Genomic DNA, 23,600 nt, shown 5'->3' with positions numbered 1-23,600 from the left:
ATCCTACATTTAGCTATTTAAAAAAAAATAAACCGGTAGGAACTCTCTGTAAAAGAAAAATTAGAGTATGATATAAACTGTCTATTGCCTTTTGATTTAGTAGAGGATGAGATGGTTGGATGGAATCACCGACTCAATAGACATGAGTTTGAGTTGGTGATGGTTAGGGAGGCCTGGCGAGCTGCAGTCCATGGGGTCGCAGAGTTGGACATGACTGAGCAACTGAACTGAAAACAATTTTTACTATACAGAAATTTTGCATTTTTATGTAACTAAATTATTTTATGGCTTCTAAATTTTGTATCCTCACTGCCCTGATGAGGGTATAAGCTAATTATTCCAGGGCTTACTGTAGTATTTTAATGGCCTCATTTTCTTTACTTTCAAATCTTTGATCCATTTGGAATGTATACAGGCATACCAGGATGTGATATATAGATCCAGCTTTTTTGCAGCAAACTTCCTGGTTGTTGTCCTAACATCATATACTGAATAAACACTATGACTCATACTATTTAATTCTTTTGATATTGTGTCAATTAAATAGCCTTCAGTTATCTTTTGGTCTTAGGACTAACAGCATTTTATACACACACACACACACACCCTTCAGTTTTACCCCAGTAAACTATTTTTGTTTCAATTTTTCTATATTTAAGAATGATTCATAATTTACATTTTTTTAAAAAGGCTTAAACAAAACAATTGAAACAGAAAATTTAATCATGCTTTGAAACAGCTCAAGTAATCAGAAGCCCTAACTAATACCTTTCTCTTTCTACTCACTTCTCTACCCTGACATCTCTTCCTCCCCAAAGAACAGTTTGTACTTGGTAGGAGGGAGCAGCCATTTCTTACTGAACTGCAACATAGTGACCAAGAAGTCCCTCATATTAAAATTAAAAAAAAATTCTCCATAAAGACATGACTGAGCTACTTCACTTTCACTTTTCACTTTCATGCATTGGAGAAGGAAATGGCAACCTACTCCAGTGTTCTTGCCTGGAGAATCCCAGGGATGGGGGAGCCTGGTGGGCTGCCGTCTATGGGGTCACACAGAGTCGGACACGACTGAAGTGACTTAGCAGCAGCAGCAGCAGCAGCACTTTCTTCCCTCCATTGGTATAGGACAGTGTTGGGTATATTACTGATAAGAGTAATGTCCCTGCCATTGAACTGCATTAGAGCCAAAGAAAAGAAAACCGCTCAACCTTTCATTTTTTTGGATAACGTATTTTAAATTTTAATTTGAAAAAATTAAAAATATTCTATTTTTAATTAAAAAAATGCAAATATATTTTGTCTATATAATAATGTATGAAGATTACATTAAGGTTTGAATATCCACAAAGACAAAAGTTTACATTTTCATTGTAATCACTGTGATGTCAAAAGGCTTTTAATCATATGGAATGTTTGGTTGTTCTGATGCTCATTTTTATATGTCTTGAAAGGAAAAATCAAGGATTTACAAAGCTTACAAGAAACTGATTAGAGCTATAAAACCAAAATAAAATATTGTAGGAGAGGGAGAGACATAGTACGAAGAGCTTATTCTTCAAATATAGTTATCACTTGTTTAAAAAAAAAAACTTCTTGAGACAGTTGAGATTCTCCCAATCTGGCCTTAGCCTCTCCCCAGACTCATTTTCTCTCATTATTTCAGTTACAACAGAATATTGGCACTGCTTGGTCTCCAGGGCCCTGGTCACATTTTAAAATTCTGGTAGGAATGCCCTAACATACTTTTTAATTTTGAAATTGTCCTCTATCTTCAGGTTCATCTCATGTTACTTCTATCCTTCTAATCAGAATCAATTGTTTTTTACTTCTGTGATTCTATGTATATACCTGAATTATAAATTATACTTATTCATTTATTTACCTATCAGTATATACCAAGTACCTACAATGTGCTAGGCATTGCCCTAAGGCTGGAGCTACAAAGGTAAATAAGACTCACATGTAACTTAATGTTCATATTCATCATAGTCTAACTTGTACTTTGCATTGTTATTTAAGTGCCTATTCTTCCAGAGATTTGTGAGTTCCTTGAAGTCAGGGCCCACACTTCCAAAAAAAGCTTCTTTGCCCATGTTGAACATCTATTATATTACCTTCAGAATGGCAGCAATTGGTTTTAATACCTGGCTTTGTCATTTACCGACACTGTGAATGTGAATAAAGCATTTACCTTTCTGATTCGTTTTTTCATATATAAAATGGAGGTAATAGTACCTATGTTATACATAATTTCAAAAAATAAAAAGTATACTTTGAACCATAGAGGTCCTTTAAAAATCCACTAAATAATAATAATAATAGTTGCAACAGTAATAAATGACATTTTCACTTCACTTCTAATGAACTGAATTACAACTGGGCCATTTATTTGCCTTCATGAATAGAGATTAATTATTCAATGACTAAAGAAACTAATAGAAAATCAGTCAGTTCAATTCAGTCGCTCAGTTGTGTCACACTCTTTGCAGCCCCTGGACTGCAGCATGGCAGGCTTCCCTGTCCATCACCAACTCCTAGAGCTTGCTCAAAATCATGTCCATTGAGTTGGTGATGCCATCCAACCATCTCATCTGCCATCCCCTTCTCCTCCTGTCTTCAATCTTTCCCAGCATCAGAGTCTTTTCCAATGAGTCAGTTCTTTGCATCAGGTAGCCAAAGTATTGGAGCTTCAGTTTCAGCATCAGTCCTTCCAATGAATATTCAGGACTGATTTCCTTTAGGATGGACTGGTTGGATCTCCTTGCAGTCCAAAGGACTCTCAAGAGTCTTCTCCAACACCACAGTTCAAAAGCATCAATTCTTCAGTGCTCAGCTTTCTTTATAGTCCAACTCTCACATCCATGCATGACTACAGGAAAAACCATAGCTTTGACTAGACGAACCCTTGTTAGCAAAGTAATGTCTCTGCTCTTTAATATTCTGTCTAGCTAGGTCATAGCTTTTCTTCCAAGAAGCAAGTGTCATTTAATTTCATGGCTGTAGTCACCATCTGCAGTGATTTTGGAGCCCCAAAATAAAAAGTCTGTCACTGTTTCCATTGTTTCATCGTCTATTTGCCGGGAAGTGATGGGACCAGGTGCCATGATCTTAGGTTTTTGAATGTTGAACTGTAAGCCAGATTTTTCACTCTCCTCTTTCACTTTCATCAAGAGGCTCTTTAGTTCTTCTTCACTTTCTGCCATAAGGGTGGTGTCATCTGCATATCTGAGGTTATTGATATTTCTCCCAGCAATCTTGATTCCAGCTTTTGTTTTATTTCCAGCCCAGAAATTTTGCATTTTGCATTTTAACTCTGCATAGAAGTTAAATAAGCAGGGTGACGATATACAGCCTTGACGTACTCCTTTCCTGATTTGGAACCAGTCTGTTGTTCTATGTACAGTTCTAACTGTTGCTTCTTGAATTGCATACAGATTTCTCAGGAGGCAGGTCAGGTGGTCTGGTGTTCTCATCTCTTGAAGAATTTTTCACGGTTTGTTGTGACCCACACAGTCAAAGGTTTTGGCATAGTCAATAAAGCAGAAGTAGATGTTTTTCTGAAACTCTCTTGCTTTTTCAATGATCCAAAGGATGTTGGCAATTTGATCTCTGGTTCCTCTGGCTTTTCTAAAACCAGCTTGAACATCTGGAAATTCACAGTTCACGTACTGTTGAAGTCTGGCTTGGAGAATTTTAAGCATCACTTTACTAGCATGTGCTGCTGCTGCTCAGTCACTTCAGTCGTGTCCGACTCTGTGCGACTCCATAGACGACAGCCCACCAGGCTCCCCCGTCCCTGGGATTCTCCAGGCAAGAACACTGGAGTGGGTTGCCATTGCCTTCTCCAATGCATGAAAGTGAAAAGTGAAAGTGAAGTCGCTCAGTTGTGTCCCCCTTAGTGACCCCATGGACTGTAGCCTAGTGAGATGAGTGCAATTGTGTGGTAGTTTGAGCATTCTTTGTCATTGCCTTTCTTTGGGACTGGAATGAAAACTGACCTTTTCCAGTCCTGTGGCCACTGCTGAGTTTCCAAATTTGCTGGCATATTGAGTGCAGCACTTTGACAGCATCATCTTTTAGGATTTGAAATAGCTCAAAAATCGTTCTTATTTTTTAAAAAACAACATGGCAGAGTAGGAGGACACGTGCTCATCTTCTGCGAGAACTCCAAAATTACACCTCGCTGCTAAACAATCATTGACAGGAGAATGCTGGATCCCACCAAAAGAAGATACTGTGCGTCCAGGGGCAAAGTAGAAGCCCCAGTAAGATGGTGCTGCTGCTACTGCTGCTAAGTCACTTCAGTCGTGTCCGGCTCTGTGTGACCCCATAGACGGCAGCCCACCAGGCTCCCCCATCCCTGGGATTCTCCAGGCAAGAACACTGGAGTGGGTTGCCATTTCCTTCTCCAATGTGTGAAAGTGAAAAGGGAAAGTGAAGTCGCTCAGTCGTGTCCGACCCTTAGCGACCCCACGGACTGCAGCCTACCAGGCTCCTCCGTCCATGGGATTTTCTAGGCAAGAGTACTGGAGTGGCTTGCCATTGCCTTCTCCGAGTAAGATGGTAGGAGGGGTGAAATCGCATTTAGAATCAAACCCCATACCCACCAGAGACGCTCGGAGAGCTCAGACAAAACCTTGTGCATACCAGGACCCAGAGATCCCACAGAGACTGAGCCAGACCTCCCTCTGAGTGTCTGAATGTCTTCTGTGGCAGCACGGGTCAGCAGTGCCCTGCTGCAGGTGCTCTGGGTGCAGCAGACCTGGATCATACAGCATGTGGCAAAAGCCCTCTTGGAGGAGGTTGCCATTAACCCCACCATAGAGCCTCTGAGAAGAAGACCCACAAACTACAGAACAATTATACCTAATAATGCAAAACAGTAAGTAACAAAACTATAAAGTCCTTTATCATCATAAAAACAGATTTAGATTTATTTTTTTACAGTGGTATCTCACCAGCTGATGGCCTAAACTTATTTCCCTAGTTAGATTTGACATCATCTTCTATGTAACCCAGTATGACGTACTGTTCATGGTTCAACAGAGAAACAGAACCACTAGGAGGTATATATATATATTTACATATATAAAGTATTATTAAAGGGATTTGACCGTATGCTATTATGGGAGCTAGCTGAGCAATCTTTGTATATGATGATGTAGTGTGAAGTCCACAGGGAAAGCAGTTGAGAAGGGATGATGGAGGGGTAAGGACAAGCTGACACCCAAGAGCACAAGGTATAACCCACATGGATGGGCTTATTTCAGGTCTCACTGCCTCCAACCAGGATCCAATGAGTGTCCTTCAGGAGATGCTAGGACCCTTCATCACAGAGCTAAATATGTCCCTGGCCCAGGGGTAAGAGAAAGCAAAGAGGATAGGGAGCAAAGTGAAGCAGTGCAAAGAAGGAAATTCTGGGAAGCACAGTTCATCCTAACCAAGCTGACATACTGCAGAGACACCACAGTCCATCCCTTGTTAACTAGGCACCCATACAATTTCTTTAAATCATAGTTAACTCCTAAATGAAAACAGAAAGTCGTGCTAAAGTCTGACAAATACAACTATACAACAAATACGCTAACCCTTTCCCTAAAATACGATGCAAAGTCTCTTGTTTTGTCTTTGGGTGATGTTCAAGTTCTTCAAACTGATCCAAACTCCCCCTTGGTACCCTGAGATACCAAGATATATAAAATTAACTATTAAACTCCAATGCTTTGGCCACCTCATGCAACGAGTTGACTCACTGGAAAAGACTCTGATGCTGGGAAGGATTGGGGGTGGGAGGAGAAGGGGATGACAGAGAATGAGATGGCTGGATGGCATCACCGACTCGACAGACGAGAGTTTGAGTGAACTCTGTGAGTTGGTGATGGACAGGGAGGCCTGGCGTGCTGTGATTCATGGGGTCACAAAGAGTCGGACACGACTGAGTGACTGAACTGAACTGAACATGTCATATATTAAATGATAGGGGAATGAGACAGTGGGAGAAAACAAAAACACTTGGTTAATATATACAAAAACATTCATATAAAAAGGGGAAATGAGGATTTCCCTGGTGGTTAAAAATCCTCTTGCCAATATAGGGGACACGAATTCAATCCCTGGTCTGGGAAGATTCCACATGTCTTGCAGCAATTAAGCCTGTGTGCCACAACTATTGCACCTGTGCTCTGGAGCCAATGAGTAGCAACCACTGAGCCCAAGAACTTAGAGTCTGTGCTCTGCAACAAGAGAAGCCATTGCAATAAGAAGCCCATGCACCACAACTAAAGAGCAGCCCCACTCACCACAACTAGAGAAAGCCCACATGTAGCAATGAAGACCCAGAACAGCCAAAACAGAAGCCAGAAGCAGGGGGGAATGAATATGTTTATATCACAACTACTACAATGCTCATTTCTGAACCTGGTCACGTGGTCATACCTCAGTTCAGTTCAGTTCAGTTGCTCAGTCGTGTCTGACTCTTTGCGACCCCATGAATCACAGCACGCCAGGCCTCCCTGTCCATCACCAACTCCCGGAGTTCACTCAAACTCATGTCCACAGAGTCAGTGATGCCATCCAGCCATCTCATTCTCTGTCGTCCCCTTCTCCTCCCGCCCCCAATCCCTCCCAGCATCAGAGTCTTTTCCAGTGAGTCAACTCATCGCATGAGGTGGCCAAAGTATTGCAGTTTCAGCTTTAGCATCAGTCCTTCCAATGAACACCCAGGACTGATCTCCTCTAGAATGGACTGGTTGGATCTCCTTGCAGTCCAAGGGACTCTCAAGAGTCTTCTCCAGCACCACAGTTCAGAAGCATCAATTCTTTGGTGATCAGCTTTCTTCACAGTGCAACTCTCACATCCATACATGACCACGGGAAAAACCATAGCCTTGACTAGACGGACCTTGGTTGGCAAAGTAATGTCTCTGCTTTTTAATACGCTATCTAGGTTGGTCATAACTTTCCTTCCAAGGAGTAAGCGTCTTTTAATTTCCTGGCTGCAATCAGCATCCGCAGTGATTTTGGAGCCCAAAAAAATAAAGTCTGACACTGTTTCCACTGTTTTTGCATCTCTTTCCCAAGAAGTGATGGGACCAGATGCCATGATCTTCCTTTTCTGAATGTTGAGCTTCAAGCCAACCTTTTCACTCTCCTCTTTCACTTTCATCAAGAGGCTTTTTAGTTTGTCTTCACTTTCTGACATAAGGGTGGTGTCATCTGCATATCTGAGGTTATTGATATTTCTCCCGGCAATCTTGCTTCCTCCAGCCCAGCGTTCCTCATGATGTACTCTGCATATAAGTTAAATAAGCAGGGTGACAATATACAACCTTGATGAACTCCTTTTCCTATCTGGAACCAGTCTGTTGTTCCATGATCAGTTCTAACTGTTGCTTCCTTGACCTGCATACAGGTTTCTCAAGAGGCAAGTCAGGTGGTCTGGGTATTCCCATGTCTTTCAGAATGTTCCACAGTTTATTGTGATCCACACAGTCAAAGGCTTTGGCATAGTCGATGAAGCAGAAATAGATGGTTCTCTGGAACTCTCTTGCTTTCTCCATGATCCAGCGGATGTTGGCTATTTGATCTCTGGTGCCTCTGCCTTTTCTAAAACCTGCTTGAACACCTGAAAGTTCACGGTTCACATATTGCTGAAGCCTGGCTTGGAGAATTTTGAGCATGACTTTACTAGCGTGTGAGATGAGTGCAACTGTGCGGTAGTTTGAGCATTCTTCGGCATTCCCTTTCTTTGGGATTGGAATGAAGACTGACTTTTTCCAGTCCTGTGGCCACTGCTGAGTTTTCCAAATTTGCTGGCATATTGAGTGGAGCACTTTCACAGCATCATCTTTCAGGATTTGACATAGCTCAATTGGAATTTCAACACCTCCACTAGCTTTGTTTGTAGTTATGCTTTCTAAGGCCCACTTGACTTCACATTCCAATATGTCTGGCTCCAGGTGAGTGATCACGCCATCGTGATTATCTTAATCATGAAGATCTTTTTTGTACAGTTCTTCTGTGTATTCTTGCCGATGAAGATAATCACGATGGTCATACCTAGTATTTATAATTACCTTTTCTCACAACCATTCCATGTTTCCTTTGCCCTCAAGTACCTATGCTATTTATAGCTCTTTTATCTGGTTAGGTGGCCCAAACTTTTATTCCTGAAGTGCTATTTAAATTGGGGTTTTTAATTGATTTAATCACAGGACAGGGGAGTACTGCATTCCAGATGTACTCTTCCTTACCCACATTATATAGCATCAACCCAATTCTTCCCTTATAGGCTCAATCTAACAATAATTCCTCTTCTCTATCTGTTGATTTACAAAAGGGCCATAAGGAGGCAGTCTCAACTTCCACTTCAATGGTATCATGTGTGTCCTCAGGTAGAAGCATTCATCTCTTTGGAACTAAGACCTCTAGACCAGCAGATCCTAAAGTTTCAGAGACGGGAAGCAAAAATTTTGACAGTGGATCACTAGGAATAATTATATGTGAAGCCACTTTCACTTCCACACCTTGACTTCTGGACTTGTGAATCCTAGTTATGTCAAGAAATAGCACAATAAATCAAAAACTGATTTAGAGCATATACAACCTCCTGGAGGACACTGCCCCAATCCTACAAGGCTCTGCCACCTAGCTGTACTGTAACCAAGTCTTCAAAAGGCCATTCCTCCATTTTCTCAAGCCAGCTGCTTCAGGGAGACAGGGCGATGGTAGGACAGGTGAAACTAGTAAACACGGGCACACTGCTGTACTTCATTTGCTATGAAGTGAGGTTTTAAGTCAGAAATGATGCTGTATAGAATAGTACAGTGGTGAAAAGGCAATAAGTCCATGGACGGCAGTTTTACTAGAAACAATGTGAGTAAGGAAAGCAAACCCATATCCAGAGAAAATGTCCATTACACTAAGAACAAGGCACTGCCTTTTCCATGATGAAGGAAAGTGATCCAATGTAATTAATTTGCCACCTCTTGGAGAATGGTGCCACTGTTTCAGTGTTGTACCCTAAACCACATTAGTAAGTGGAGGTCCATATTATTGAGCCAATGCCCCCTGCCCCTTTTGTTCATCAAAAATATATACTTTCCAGTGATTATGCTTCTCTGATTGAATTCTCCATTTGGTATGGAGGAAGAGTCTTAAAGACAGGTTCTGCGAATTGGTTCTGGGTTATCTGGAATTGGTTCTTTCATCTTGCTTTTGTAACACAATTTTACTTTTGTATTTAAAACACTGAGAAAGTACTTATATAAAATTGAGTAAACTTTTTGATGACAAACACAAAGTATTCAGGTTATACTTACTAAAGAATGAATCAACATATTAAAACAACTTTTCTGAATCTCAGGAGGTACATTTGCAAAGCTTCTCTCAGACCAAAACCTTGCAAAGTGCTTTACAATCCACCTATTGAAAATCAAAGAATCTCAAGTTAAAGAAATGAAAATATTTTTCATTATAATATTCAATAACATTTTGGTTTTCAATGATATAAATTTTAAATATGTATGTTTTAACTAACCCTAACAGTTAATTTTGTGAGTGCTGTAATGGACTTAAGTATGTTTCCTTTTAAAATATGTGTTTACACATATTTAAAATATGTGTAAACACATATTTTAAACCCACTTTGGGTTATGTGCATGGATTTTAATGTAAGTAACCGTGGTTCAGCTAAAAAAGTCGATCCCAAGCATCTTGAGTAATATCTAAGTCAATACTTCTTCTCAATTGTTGTAACTAGTAGAGCATTAAGCTATTTACATTGTGCTTAAAAAAATAGGCTAAGTCTAAAGTTTCCCAGAAACTTAGAATGGAAGAACAAAAATCCCTAAATCAATAGTATCAGTACTATTTCAGATCACTTACTTCATGCAGTCAGCAAAAAGACTTTCCACTCCAACTGAATGAGCAATAATCAGGCATTCTAATATAGATGCCAACCTTCTGGAAACAGGCTAAAATTGACAGAAAACACTACATTTACTCTTTCTCAACTTATAAGGCTAAAAGTATTTGGTTCATAAAAATGATCTGATTTATATACCTAAACTACAGAATAAATATATGTAATACAAAAGTATTTATTCTTTTAAAACCAAGTATCACTGATAACCTCTAGTTTTTATAGTATTTGAGTTCTTTTAGCTGCCAGAATGCACAGTTTTTATTCTGATTTCTTTTAGCATAAATATTTTCTAGACTAAATGTGGTATGATAATTCCTAGCACATCACACTGCAACACAACCATAGGGTCTAATCTGCTTCCTAAAGTAGAAATATAAGTACATGTGCAATGGGAGATCCTACACTGACCTCAGGCAAAATGACAGAATTTATCATGATTATATGAACATATTTTAAAAAGTACATATACAGAAGTAATGAACTAAAACAACAAATAAATAAAATGTAGACACAAGTATTGAAAAACTCACTGCTCTTGGTGTTAAACCTCAGTCAGTCAGTTTAGTTCAGTTCAGTCGCTCAATCGTGCCCAACTCTTTGTGACCCCATGGACTACAGCACGTAGGGTTTCCCTGTCCATCACCAATTCCTGGAGCTTGCTCAAATACAACTCCATTGAGTTGGTGATGGCATCCAACCATCTCATTCTTTGTCATACCCTTCTCCTCAGCCTTCAATCCTTCCCAGCATCAGGGTCTTTTCCAATGAGTCAGTTCTTTGCATTAGGTGGCCAAAGTATTAGAGTCTCAGCTTCAAGAACATCAGTCCTTCCAATGAATATTCAGGACTGATTTCCTTTAAGATGGACTGATTGGATCTCCTTGCAGTCCAAGAGACTCTCAAGAGTCTTCTCCAACACCACAGTTCAAAACCATCAATTCTTTGGTGCTCAACTTTCCTTATAGTCCAAATCTCACATCCATGCATGATGTGAGAAAATCCATAGCTTTGATTAGATGGACCTCTGTGGCAAAGTTATGTCTCTGCTTTTTAATATGCTGTCTAGGTTGGTCATAGCTTTTCTTCCAAGGAGCAAGTGTCTTTTAATTTCATGGCTGCAGTCACCATCTGCAGTGATTTTGGAGCCCCCAAAAATAAAGTCTGTCACTGTTTCCATTGTTTCCCCATCTATTTGCCATGAAGTACCTTGGTATTTTGAATGTTGAGTTTTAAGCCAATTTTTTCACTCTCCTCTTTCACTTTCATCAAGAGGCTCCTCAGTTCCTCTTTGCTTTCTGCCCTAAGGGTGGTGTCATCTGCATATCTGAGGTTATTAATATTTCTCCCAGCAATCTTGACTCCAGCTTGTGCTTCTTCCAGCCCAGTGTTCCTCATGATGTACTCTGCTGCTGCTGCTACTGCTGCTGCTGCTGCTGCTAAGTCACTTCAGTCGTGTCCGACTCTGTGTGACCCCATAGACAGAAGCCCACTAGGCTCCCCTGTCCGTGGGATTCTCCAGGCAAGAACACTGGAGTGGGTTGCCATTTCCTTCTCCAATGTGTGAAAGTGAAAAGTGAAAGTGAAGTCGCTCAGTCGTGTCCGACCCTTAGCGACCCCATGGACTGCAGCCCACCAGGCTCCTCCATCCATGGGATTTTCCAGGCAAGAGTACTGGAGTGGCTTGCCATTGCCTTCTCCGGATGTACTCTGCATATAAGTTAAATAAGCAGGGTGACAATATACAGCCATGACGTACTCTAATTTGGAACCAGTCTGTTGTTTCATGTCCAGTTCTAACTATTGCTTCTTTACCTGTGTACAGCTTTCTCAGGAGGCAGGTTTGGTGGTCTGATATTCCCATCTCTTGAAAAAGTTTCCACAGTTTGTTATGATCCGCACAAACAAAAGCTTTGGTGTAGTCAATAAAGCAGACGTAGATGTTTTTCTGGAACTCTCTTGCTTTTTCTATGATCCAACAGATGTTGGATTTCCATAAAATTCCATAAAAATATTAAACTACAAAATAATTTACTGCTTAAATGCAATGGCTGGCAAACCAGCTTGTGCACCAAAATTAGTCCATCACTCTTTTTGTGAATAAAGTTTTATTGGAACACTGCGATGCTGTTCCATTTACATATGGTCCATATCTACTTTTGGTCTACAACAGAAAGCTGAGTAGCTGTGATGGAAGCTGTATGGTCCATAAACCCTAGAATACTAATTATCTAGCCTTTTATAGTAAAAGTTTACTGATCCCTGGCTTAAAGGGATAACTTTAGCTTTCTAAGAATTTTACTTATATGGAAATGCTGATTTCCTAAGTGTTTTTGTAATAGGATGACAGATCTTTTAGTTGTTTTCATAACCTGTTTATAAAATTTGGGAAGACATCTATTTAAATCATAACCTGAAATATATTTTTAAATCAGTGGCAAAAAGCATGTAATGTAAAACCCACTATAATCATATAAATGAGGTTCTAAAATTTACTTAAATAAAGGCAAGACTATGACGTTAATGAAATGACTGAAGCTAGCTTGCCAAGAGTTCTGGGGCCAGTTCACCACCACATTATACCCCAGCATATATTATTGTGGGATGAGCTATTATAGATTTACTATACTTAAGTCACTGCCAAGAAACTGCATAATTGAGATCTAGGAGTTAAAAATTGTATATTCAAAAATGTATTTATTAAAATATATATTGTCAAGGTAGTAAAGCAAACAATTTCCAGATCAGATCAATAAAAAGTTTGCTCTTAAATATCTGTTCCGTTCCGTTGCTCAGTTGTGTCCGACTCTATGCGACCCCGTGGACTGTAGCCTACCAGGCTAACACAGTAATATAGACTATATTAAAATAGAATAAAAAAGTTTTCAACAAAACACCATATTGATAATTCAAAAGAATTTCACCTTCTGTTCTTTTAATGGAAACAAATACGTTGTATTTTTTAAAATTAAGTGGAATTTTGTTTTTTTTAATTTTTTTAAAAATTAATTTATTTTTTATTGGAGGCAAATTATTTTACAATATTATATTGGTTGGTAAGTAACATATAGGAAGCTGCACATAACCTATGTATACTCTTGAACATACTAAAAAGTAGAAGCAATAGTCCAAAGACAATCCATAATAGAGATTAGTCTTAAAATGTTTCATGTAACTGGTTTATTGAGGAATCTCAGCTTAAAGCAAATACTAACATAAAAGTTTTTATCCCCAGTTAGTGCTATCAACCAAGCTGTGTCAAATTCACCTTTTTCCCACCCTTTAATGATTATAGGCACATTCCAGTACCTTCCGGTTACTTTTGGTATTTAAAATCAGTATGGTACTATTTTAACACCTATCTCACACTTAATTTAAATATTTTGTTCCCCATCACTGACTACACTTTTAGTTGGGGAGATCTGGAATGCAGAGTGATCCCTTGCTCTTCCATTTTGTGGGTCTAACTCCTTTGGAATAGGGCTGTGGATGGGTACGGTCACTTTAAGTAACTAACCAGTGGTCAGCAGGGTAATAGGAAGATGTCCTTGAATGCTCTAATCCAGATGTTGGTGGCCTTTGCTAATGTGGTGGCTCACTAAGTGACAGACCGAAGTTCTCCCCAGCCTCTCAGTGGACAAAGGTTCTTCTAGGATTCACGATGCTCAATGCCTCCCTACATGGGACACGGTGTTATCTGACCCTGTATCAGCCTCTTCTAATCTTCACTGAACCACTAAGGTCTTTTTCTTTCCTTGCATACCATGTATACTTGGGGTATGGAATGGACTTTTCTTTTTTTTTCTGTCTATGACAATAACTACTGTCTCTAGTCACCAGGGGAGTACTGGCTTCTCCAGCAAGCCTCCTCCTCCTTTTAGAAATCTCCATATTCAAGTATATTCTCACTGGTTCCTGAGACATACTCTAGGCTTTTCCAAGAAATCTCTTAGTATTTTCTTCTTTGATAGAAGTTCCAGAGTGGTCTGGTTATACATATGTCCATGATAGATACCCATCTCAGGGCTGAGAGGACACTATATCCTCATTGCAAATATCCCTATCTTTAATGTTTATTTGGGATAGTCTTGGATCTCCCTGCTAACTTTCACTTGGCAGGGAAGATGAGGAAAAAAGATGAAAAAGAAGGAAAAGTCTTCTTACTAGGATTCTTTACTTTCTACAGTGCTGAGGATACCACAGACTGTGCCCCTTCTTCTAGTTCCCTTCCTTATAAAAGCTGGAATGAACGGTAACTGATTAAAGGCTTGATAAAGGTACCTGAGGAGTTTAACTGTTTCTCAGTAAAACAGGAAGGGTTGGTAGCGGTGGTGGACCCAGTTCATGCCTCTGTTTCAACCCATGGGGTAATATCTCAGATATAACTTATAAAGAAATAGGAAAAGTCATACCCAACATAAAAATCTAAATTTAAATATGCTTAAAATTATTAAAATTACCTCATTGCAATGCATATTGTTGATTCAAGTATCCAATAAGAGGGGACTATTTATGTAAACAATCTTTTTAATACTTGTTTTTCGATGATTATAAACATAATACATGACCATTGTTTACAAAGAAAAGCATAAATAAGAAAATAAAAAATAAAAGAAAATTAAAACAATGTACAAATGGCTTTGAAATAAATAGTACAATACCTTTCTTTAGATAAAAAATTTAAGTTTGCATAAACTAAAATTAAAAAGTCAGTATTCATATAGCACCCAGAGAAGTAGAAGAGAACTATATCCCACTCCAAGTACATGCTATAAAGAGAAGTGGTAGGAAGGAGGAGTTTTCTTTCAGGGGAAAAAGCTCATGAAGCACTGTGGTGCCCTTTGATAAATGGAGAAAGTAACCCTAGTTTCCAGCTTCCTTTCTCTCAGTTCCAAACCCTAACTAACTGAGAGTCCCAATTGTGTACTCCACTTTTGAATTATATAGGATATTGCCATATCCTTTCAGTAAACCCCCACCTCAGTTTTATCTTATTTAAAATGATCTGAATTGATTTCTGTTTTCTACAAGCACATCCTAAGAGTTATTTCTCAGTACAGTTACCATTAGTTAAAACGACAATACTAACAGAGTTAAGAATCTAGGAGGTAATAATAGATTACTCTAGGTACTAGGTAAAAGATTTCTGAGACTCAATAATTACCTTCTGAAAGAAATTACAGTAATCTCTTCTTAAAATATAGATTGCTACTTCTTTTAATCCTTCTAGGCCATACATATCAGCCATATTGAGTATCTGACTAAAATAAAAATAGATGCACTGTTAATTCTTCAATTTAAATATCAAGGCATAATACATAATAGTTTCTTAATGATAAACAGTTTGTTTAGAGAAAATAATAATCTTAACTATTTTAATTTTAACTTTCTGCTCTACATAGTACGCTTTACAGATTATAAAAAGCACATAGGTCAAAAGTTGAAAGCACTGTAACTTGATTGGATTTGTGGAGAATAACACAAAGTAAATTTGGAGATGTTTTACAACTTCCCCTCGTATTCTCAGTGATATATACAAAAAGGCCCAGGAAACTGCTTCAAAGACTATAAAAGTTACAACTCTTTACAAGAAATAAAAATTTAGGGGGAGGGCAACTAATTGAGGTTTATCATATTGAAAATGCCTACAGAGTACCATGAGATTAAAGGTGGCATCCAATGGCTCAGAGGGTTTCTGTTGCTTCTTTCAAATGGCAAGGATTTCTAAGTATCCACACATACGCTAGGTACTTAGGAAACCTACAAGTCTCAATTCTATGATAAAATTTCATATGGGTTTCCAGGGGCAAAACTTCAGTACTTAATCCCTGTGATTCATGATACTTTCACTCTCAAATCATATTCATTCAGTTTATAACTAAAGGAACTAATAAATATTTAAAATTAAAAGAGCAGCCTTCATTTGTGTGATGTTAGAATAGCAATAAAAGGAGAGAACTTCCCGAAAATTAGAAGAGCAAGAAAGATTTCACTCTCGAGTAGGATCTCGGCAGCTTAGATGGCATGTCGCCATAGAGTACTAAAGAACCATACCATTGTTGATCTTTAGGATGCCTATATTCTCAAATTACTTTTAGGGTTTTTTTCTTTTGACATCCTAAAATTTAAAAATAAAGTAGCAAAAAAATTTATCAAATTCCAAATTTGACTAAAGTTGAATTAACTTTACAAAAATCTGTCACTTATTTTCCAAATATTAAGTTTTTCAAACATAGCAGCAATTAGTCACTTAGTCGTGTTAGACTCTTTGGGACCCCATGGACTGTAGCCCACTAGGCTCCTCTGTCCATGGGATTCTCCAGGCAAGAATATTGGAATGGGCGGCCATTTCCTTCTATTTAAGTCTAATAAAGACTTTTCTTAATCTTATTACTGTGAATTGCTAGATCATCTTTTCTTCTAAATAAGGTGACTTACTGTTTTTAGATATTGCCAAAATATGTACAACATACAGCAAAATAAATAATAAAAGTGAAACTTCTACTTCACTGACACTTTTAAACATAGTTCAATAAAGCAGAAGCCACAACATGTCAATATTTTTATATTTAAAATCATTAAAAAATAATACCTACCCAACATTAGCTTTGACTGGAAAGTCCAAAGTTTCTCCGTATATAAAGTGCAACATAACATTCATTTCTACATGGTTTATACTGAAAAATAAAAGAAAACTAAACTCAAATCCAGAAATAATTAAGGTTTAACTGATATCAATGATACATTCTATTTTCCCATAAATTTTCAGTCAAGATAAAGTTCTAATCTCATTTTTATCTGAAGAATACAATTTTCAAATAACATCTATGAGGTATGCCATTAATTTAAAAATGAAGTTATAACTGCAGCTATGGGTTTTTATATATTGTACAATGTTATTCAGTTCAGTTGCTTAGTCACGTCTGACTCTTTGCGACCCCAATGAATTGCAGCATGCCAGGCCTCCCTGTCCGTCACCAACTCCCGGAGTTCACCCAAACTCATATGCATCGAGTCGGTGATGCCATCCAGCCATCTCATCCTCTGTCGTCCCCTTCTCCTCCTGCCCCCAATCCCTCCCAGCATCAGGGTCTTTTCCAATGAGTCAACTCTTTGCATCAGGTGGCCAAAGTATTGGAGTTTCAGCTTCAACATCAGTCCTTCCAATGAACAACCAGGATTGATCTCCTTTAGGATGGACTGGTTGGATCTCCTTGCAGTCCAAGGGACTCTCAAGAGTCTTCTCCAAAACCACAGTTCAAAAGCATCAATTCTTCGGCACTCAGCTTTCTTCACAGTCCAACTCTCACATCCATACATGACCACTGGAAAAACCATAGCCTTGACTAGACGGACCTTTGTTGGCAAAGTAATGTCTCTGCTTGTTAATATGCTATCTAGGTTGGTCATAACTTTTCTTCCAAGGAGCAAGCGTCTTTTAATTTCATGGCTGCAATCAGCATATGCAGTGATTTTGCAGCCCAGAAAAATAAAGTCTGACACTGTATCCCCATCTATTTGCCATGAACTGATGGGACCAGATGCCATGATCTTAGTTTTCTGAATGTTGAGCTTCAAGCCAACGTTTTCACTCTCCTCTTTTACTTTCATCAAGAGGCTTTTTAGTTCCTCTTCACTTTCTGCCATAAGGGTGATTAGTATATAATAAAATAATTACTTCTTTGTTGGGCATCTTCCATGATAGACAAAGTTAGAAAGGACTTTAGAGGTCATAGTTCAACCTCTGGCTCATTAAGAAATTCTCCTCAGCATCTTTGAAAAATGGCCTCTCATTTTGCTTAAAGCCTAGGATAGACAACTACTTCATTCAGTAGAAAGATTCTTGCTATGCCATACATATTTCTTAATTTGTAATACTTATCCAGCGGCTCAGGCTCTGCCAACATCCTCATTTTACAGATTTAAAAGACATGACTTAAAGAAGTAGTCTGAACTGATAATCTTTATGTTCCATTGACTACTAGATCTCAGACTCTCAATTCATGACTTCGTCTCCCAGCACCCCTGATTCAGTCTTCTATTACTCTTATATTTTGTTCATAGCACTGTTACAGGATTTCTTGCATCTTGGCCCTCCCCTGCTCCCCTATTCCTCTGTATTAAGGAAGGTTAATTATCTGGTTGGTGGACAACAACCACTGGTTGTTGATCAAGAGGGACTTATTGTTCAATGGCTCAGTAGTGTTCAACTCTTTACAACCCTTGGCTTGAAGCATGCCAGGCTTCCCTGTCTTTCACTGTTTCCCAGAGCTTGCTCAAACTCATGTCCATTGAGTCGATGATGCCATCCAACCATCTTCTCCATCATCCCTTTCTCCTCCTGCCTTCAGTCTTTCCCAGCATCAGGATCTTTTCTAATGAGTTGGCTCTTCTCATCAGGTGGCCAAAGTATCAAAGCTTCAGCATCAGTCCTTCCAATGAATATTCAGGATTGATTTCTTTTAGGATTGACTGGTTTGATCTCCTTGCAGTCCAAGGGACTGTCAAGAATCTTCTCCAACACCACGGTTCAAAAGCATCAATTTTTGGCACTCACCTTTCTAGATGAGAGGTAAACTGATTTCTCCTTTTTTTGCTGCTGAACCAGCGGTAAGAGGTGGTGGGGGAGAAGCGTACTGCTATCCAGATTCAGACTTTCTCTCAAGTGGGCTGTTTTAGAGTAGACATAGCAAGCAAATCAACTTTGGCTTTTGCGTAAAAGCACATTTTACTGCCTTATCAAAAATTAAGGAAATGTTTTCTAATTTCACCTGCTGATTCTTTCGTCTTATTGTGAGCAGGAAGAAGGTATACTATTTATTGGTCCCCCCTCAGAACTCCAACAGATAGGAAAGATGGATAGCAGATACCCTTCTTCCCATCACCTCTTTCCAAAGAAATCAAATTACCTCTCATCATCAAATTAACTCTCAGGTCAGAGTTCGTCCTGACCAATACCCAGTGGTTACTAGAGAATTCACTCTTCTTGGTACAGAGGAATAGAAGGTGGGACAAGATGCAAGGAATCTTGTAACAGTGCTATGAACAAAACAGGAATAACAAAAAGAAGACTGAAGAATAATCTGGATGCCTAAGTCAGAGCTGGAGGTTCATCTTAATCCTCTCTCTCATTATATCCTATCATTTTATACCTTCAAATGTTTTTGAATTCAGCCTCTGCTGTCTGTTGCTGTCATTGTTTAGTCACTAAGTTGTGTCTGACTCTTGTGATCCATAGTCTGTACTCTGTCCATTGGATTTCCCAGGCAAGAATACTGGTGCTAAGTCAATACTGGTGCTATCTGGCAAGAATACTGGAGTGGATTGCCATGCCCTTCTCCAGGGGATCTTCCTGACCCAGGGTTGGAACCCATGACTCTTGTGGCTCCTGCATTGCAGGCAGATTCTTTACCACTGAGCCACCAGGGAAGCCCATTTGCTATATATTTCCCCTTTTACTGCCCCGGTTCAGCCTCTCAGTTTCTTTCATCTGTCCTATACTTAATCATAGTACTCTCACGTGGGCTTCTTGCCTGAAATTACCTCCTCGCATCCCATTTCACGTATGGCAATCAGAGTGACTTTGCTCAAATGTAAATCTGATATAGTCCCTGACTTTTAAAACCCTTTAGCAATTCTCCATAGGACCTAGGAAACAAAACCCAAATTCCTTAGCTTGGCATAGAATGTTCTTTATTATACGATCTCTGGTTCTCTCTCTAGCAGATGTTCCAGCATAAGCAAACTACCATTTCCTATACCTAAACGACTTACAGTTCCTAATACATCTGATCCTTATCACATACTGTTCACTCTGCTTAAAATTCTCTCCCTATTTATTTCATCTTTTAGACACAAGACATGTGGCTCTTTACCTCTGATTGTTTCCTTAACACTCCCAAGGGGGAAAAAAAGGAAATCACTGAATGTTAAACATAAATAATAACTAACATTTATTGAGCATTTATTATGATTTAGTCACTGAGCTAATAAGCATTTTCAATGCAATTAGCTCATTTAATCATAACAACTCAATGGGAGGTTATTATTATTAGTCTCATAAATGAAAAAACTGAAATTAAGTAACTTGCCCATGGAGGTGGGTGCTGGGAAAAAAATAAATTGCCCAATGTCAAATGGCTCGTGATGCACTGGAATTTAAATCCAGGCGGACTGCACTGGAATTTGGAATTTAAATCCATACTACAATGCCTGGGCTCTTAAGCAGTATAATACACCCCCCCCACACACACACTTCCATTATCACATTTATCAAATTGACTTATAATATCTTTGTTTACATATTTGTTTCTCCTTCTAAACTGAATTCTGTGCAGGCAGGATTTGTGTCTTATTTACCCTTGCATCTCTAGTAGAAGCACAATGTCAGCATTGATTCAATATCCCCAGGATCAAAATTTCCTTTCCCTGCATAATACTGGAGCTCTGCATGGAAGCAGGCTGGGGACAGTGCTGATAAGACATTCACAGTTTGTTAAGCACAGTATCTAATGTCTGCTTAAGAGAGACAAGGAGAAAGGCAAGAAGAAAAGAAAGGGAGTTCCACAGGGTAGGACTCTGAAAGGTGTTTACTTTGATTCTATGGCCTTAAATAATATATGCTCAATAAATATTTAATGAATATTTAATGAATGACTTATTATGGTAGTTACAAGCATCTCCCAAATATTGAGTTGAAAACATAAATATTTTTTAATTTACTTAATATATATTTACGGTAGGTATTGCGAGGGGGCATCAGAGGGCAGACAAACTGAAATCATAATCACAGGAAACTAGCCGATCTGTTCACATGGACCACATCCAAATGTGGTCCACTGGAGAAGGGAATGGCAAGTCACTTCAGTATACTTGCCTTGAGAACCCCATGAACAGTAACAAAGGGCAAAATGATAGGATACTGAATGAGGAATTCCCCAGGTCGGTAGGTACCCAGTATGCTACTGGAGCTCAGTGGAGAACTAACTCTAGAAGGAATAAAGGGATGGAGCAAAAGCAAAACCAATACCCAGTTGTGGATGTGACCAGTGATAGAAGCAAGGTCCAGTGCTGTAAAGAGCAATATTGCATAGAAACCTGGAATGTTAGGTCCATGAATCAAGGCAAATTGGAAGTGGTCAAACAGGAGATGGCAAGAGTGAACGTCGACATTCTAGGAATCAGTGTATTAAAATGGACTGGAAAGGGTGAATTTAACTCGGATGACCATTATATCTACTACTGTGGGCAGGAATCCCTTAGAAGAAATGGAGTAGCCATCATGGTAAACAAAAGAGTCCGAAATGCAGTACTTAGATGCAATCTTAAAAACGACAGAATGATTTCTGTTCATTTCCAAAGCAAACCATTCAATATAACAGTAATCCAGGCCTATGCCCCAATCAGTAATGCTGAAGAAGCCGAAGTTAATCGGTCCTATGAAGACCTACAAGACCTTGTAGAACTAACAGCCAAAAAAGATGTCCTTTTCATTATAGGGGACTGGAATGCAAAAGTAGGAAGTCAAGAAACACCTGGAGTAACAGGCAAATTTGCCTTGGAGCACGGAATGAAGCAGGGCAAAGGCTAATAGAGTTTTGTCAAGAGAATGCACTGGTCATAGCAAACACCCTCTTCCAACAACACAAGAGAAGACTCTACACATGGACATCACCAGATGGTCCACACCGAAATCAGATTGATTATATTCTTTGCAGCCAAAGATGGAGAAGCTGTATACAGTTAGCAAAACAAGACCAGGAGCTGACTATGGTTCAGATCATGAACTCCTTATTGCGAAATTCAGACTTAAATTGAAGAAAGTAGGGAAAACCACTAGACCATTCAGATATGACCTCAATCAAATCCCTTATGATTATATAGTGGAAGTGAGAAATAGATTTAAGGGACTAGATCTGATTGATAGAGTGCCTGATGAACTCTGGGCGGAGGTTCGTGACGTTGTACAGGAGACAGGGACCAAGATCATTCCCATGGAAAAGAAATGCAAAAGAGCAAAATGGCTGTCTGAGGAGGCCTTACAGATAGCTGCGAAAAGAAGAGAGGCGAAAAGCAAAGGAGAAAAGGAAAGATATAAGCATCTGAATGCAGAGTTCCAAAGAATAGCAAGGAGAGACAAGAAAGACTTCCTCAGTGATCAATGCAAAGAAATAGAGGAAAACAACAGAATAGGAAAAACAAGAGACCTCTTCAAGAAAATTAGAGATTCCAAGGGAACATCTCATGCAAAGATGGGCTCGATAAAGGACAGAAATGGTATGGACCTAACAGAAGCAGAAGATATTAAGAAGAGGTGGCAGGAATACACAGAAGAACTGTACAAAAAAGATCTTCATGACCAAGATAGTCACGATAACGTGATCACTGACCTAGAGCCAGACATCTTGGAATGTGAAGTCAAGTGGGCCTTAGAAAGCATAACTACAAACAAAGCTAGTGGAGGTGATGGAATTCCAGTTGAGCTATTTCAAGTCTTGAAAGATGATGCTGTGAAAGTGCTCCACTCAATATGCCAGCAGATTTGGAAAACTCAGCAGTGGCCACAGGACTGGAAAAGGTCAGTCTTCATTCCAATCCCAAAGAAAGGCAATGCCAAAGAATGCTCAAACTACCGCACAATTGCACTCATCTCACACGCTAGTAAAGTCATGCTCAAAATTCTCCAAGCCAGGCTTCAGCAGTATGTAAACCGTGAACTCCCAGATGTTCAAGCAGGTTTTAGAAAAGGCAGAGGCACCAGAGACCAAATTGCCAACATCCGCTGGATCATGGAGAAAGCAAGAGAGTTTCAGAAAAACATCTATTTCTGCTTCATTGACTATGCCAAAGCCTTTGACTGTGTCGATCACAATAAACTGTGGAATATTCTGAAAGAGATGGGAATCCCAGACCACCTGACCTGCCTCTTGAGAAACCTGTATGCAGGTCAGGAAGCAACACTTAGAACTGGACATGGAACAACAGACTGGTTCCAAATAGGAAAAGGTGTACGTCAAGGTTGTATATTGTCACCTTGCTTATTTAACTTATATGCAGAGTACATCATGAGGAACGCTGGGCTGGAAGAAGCACCAGCTGGAATCAAGATTGCTTGGAGAAATATCAATAACCTCAGATATGCAGATGACACTACCCTTATGGCGGAAAGTGAAGAGGAACTCAAAAGCCTCTTGATGAAAGTGAAAGAGGAGAGTGAAAAGGTTGGCTTGAAGCTCAACATTCAGAAAAGGAAGATCATGGCATCTGGTCCCATCACTTCTTGGGAAACAGATGCAAAAACAGTGGAAACAGTGTCAGACTTTATTTTTTTGGGCTCCAAAGTCACTGCAGATGCTGATTGCAGCCATGAAATTAAAAGACGCTTGCTCCTTGGAAGGAAAGTTATGACCAACCTTGATAGTATATTAAAAAGCAGAGACATTACTTTGCCAACCAAGATCTGTCTAGTCAAGGCTATGGTTTTTCCTGTGGTCATGTATGGATGTGAGAATTGGACTGTGAAGAAAGCTGATCGCTGAAGAATTGATGCTTTTGAACTGTGGTGTTGGAGAAGACACTTGAGAGTCCCTTATACTGTAAGGAGATCCAACCAGTCCATTCTAAAGGAGATCAATCCTGGGTGTTCATTGGAGGGACTGATGCTAAAGCTGAAACT

At 39.2% G+C, this 23,600-nt stretch overlaps 1 protein-coding gene across 5 annotated transcripts in view; it reads right to left on the bottom strand.

Annotated features, from left to right (window-relative positions):
- BTBD8 (BTB domain containing 8) overlaps positions 1 to 23,600 on the bottom strand; it is a 95,312-nt gene that overhangs the window by 22,561 nt on the left and 49,151 nt on the right. For 4 of the 5 annotated variants that reach the window (XM_055402372.2, XM_055402373.2, XM_055402374.2 and 1 more), the window contains 4 exons: positions 16,522 to 16,602; positions 15,090 to 15,186; positions 9,889 to 9,977; positions 9,324 to 9,426 (listed from right to left, as the gene is read on the bottom strand). In XM_055402372.2, the coding sequence (XP_055258347.2) occupies positions 9,324 to 9,426; positions 9,889 to 9,977; positions 15,090 to 15,186; positions 16,522 to 16,602 (370 nt within the window). Of the gene's footprint in view, positions 1 to 9,323; positions 9,427 to 9,888; positions 9,978 to 15,089; positions 15,187 to 16,521; positions 16,603 to 18,482; positions 19,983 to 23,600 lie in introns of those variants that run through there. The other variant, XM_088835485.1, reaches the window with a different exon arrangement.

Source organism: Moschus berezovskii, chromosome 4, assembly GCF_049115385.1.
Source record: "Moschus berezovskii isolate FMDL1 chromosome 4, NW_MosBer_1.0, whole genome shotgun sequence".
Lineage (NCBI taxonomy): Eukaryota > Metazoa > Chordata > Mammalia > Artiodactyla > Moschidae > Moschus > Moschus berezovskii.
The sequence above is the reverse complement of the archived record's forward strand: the minus strand, read 5'-3'. Positions and strand labels throughout refer to the sequence as shown.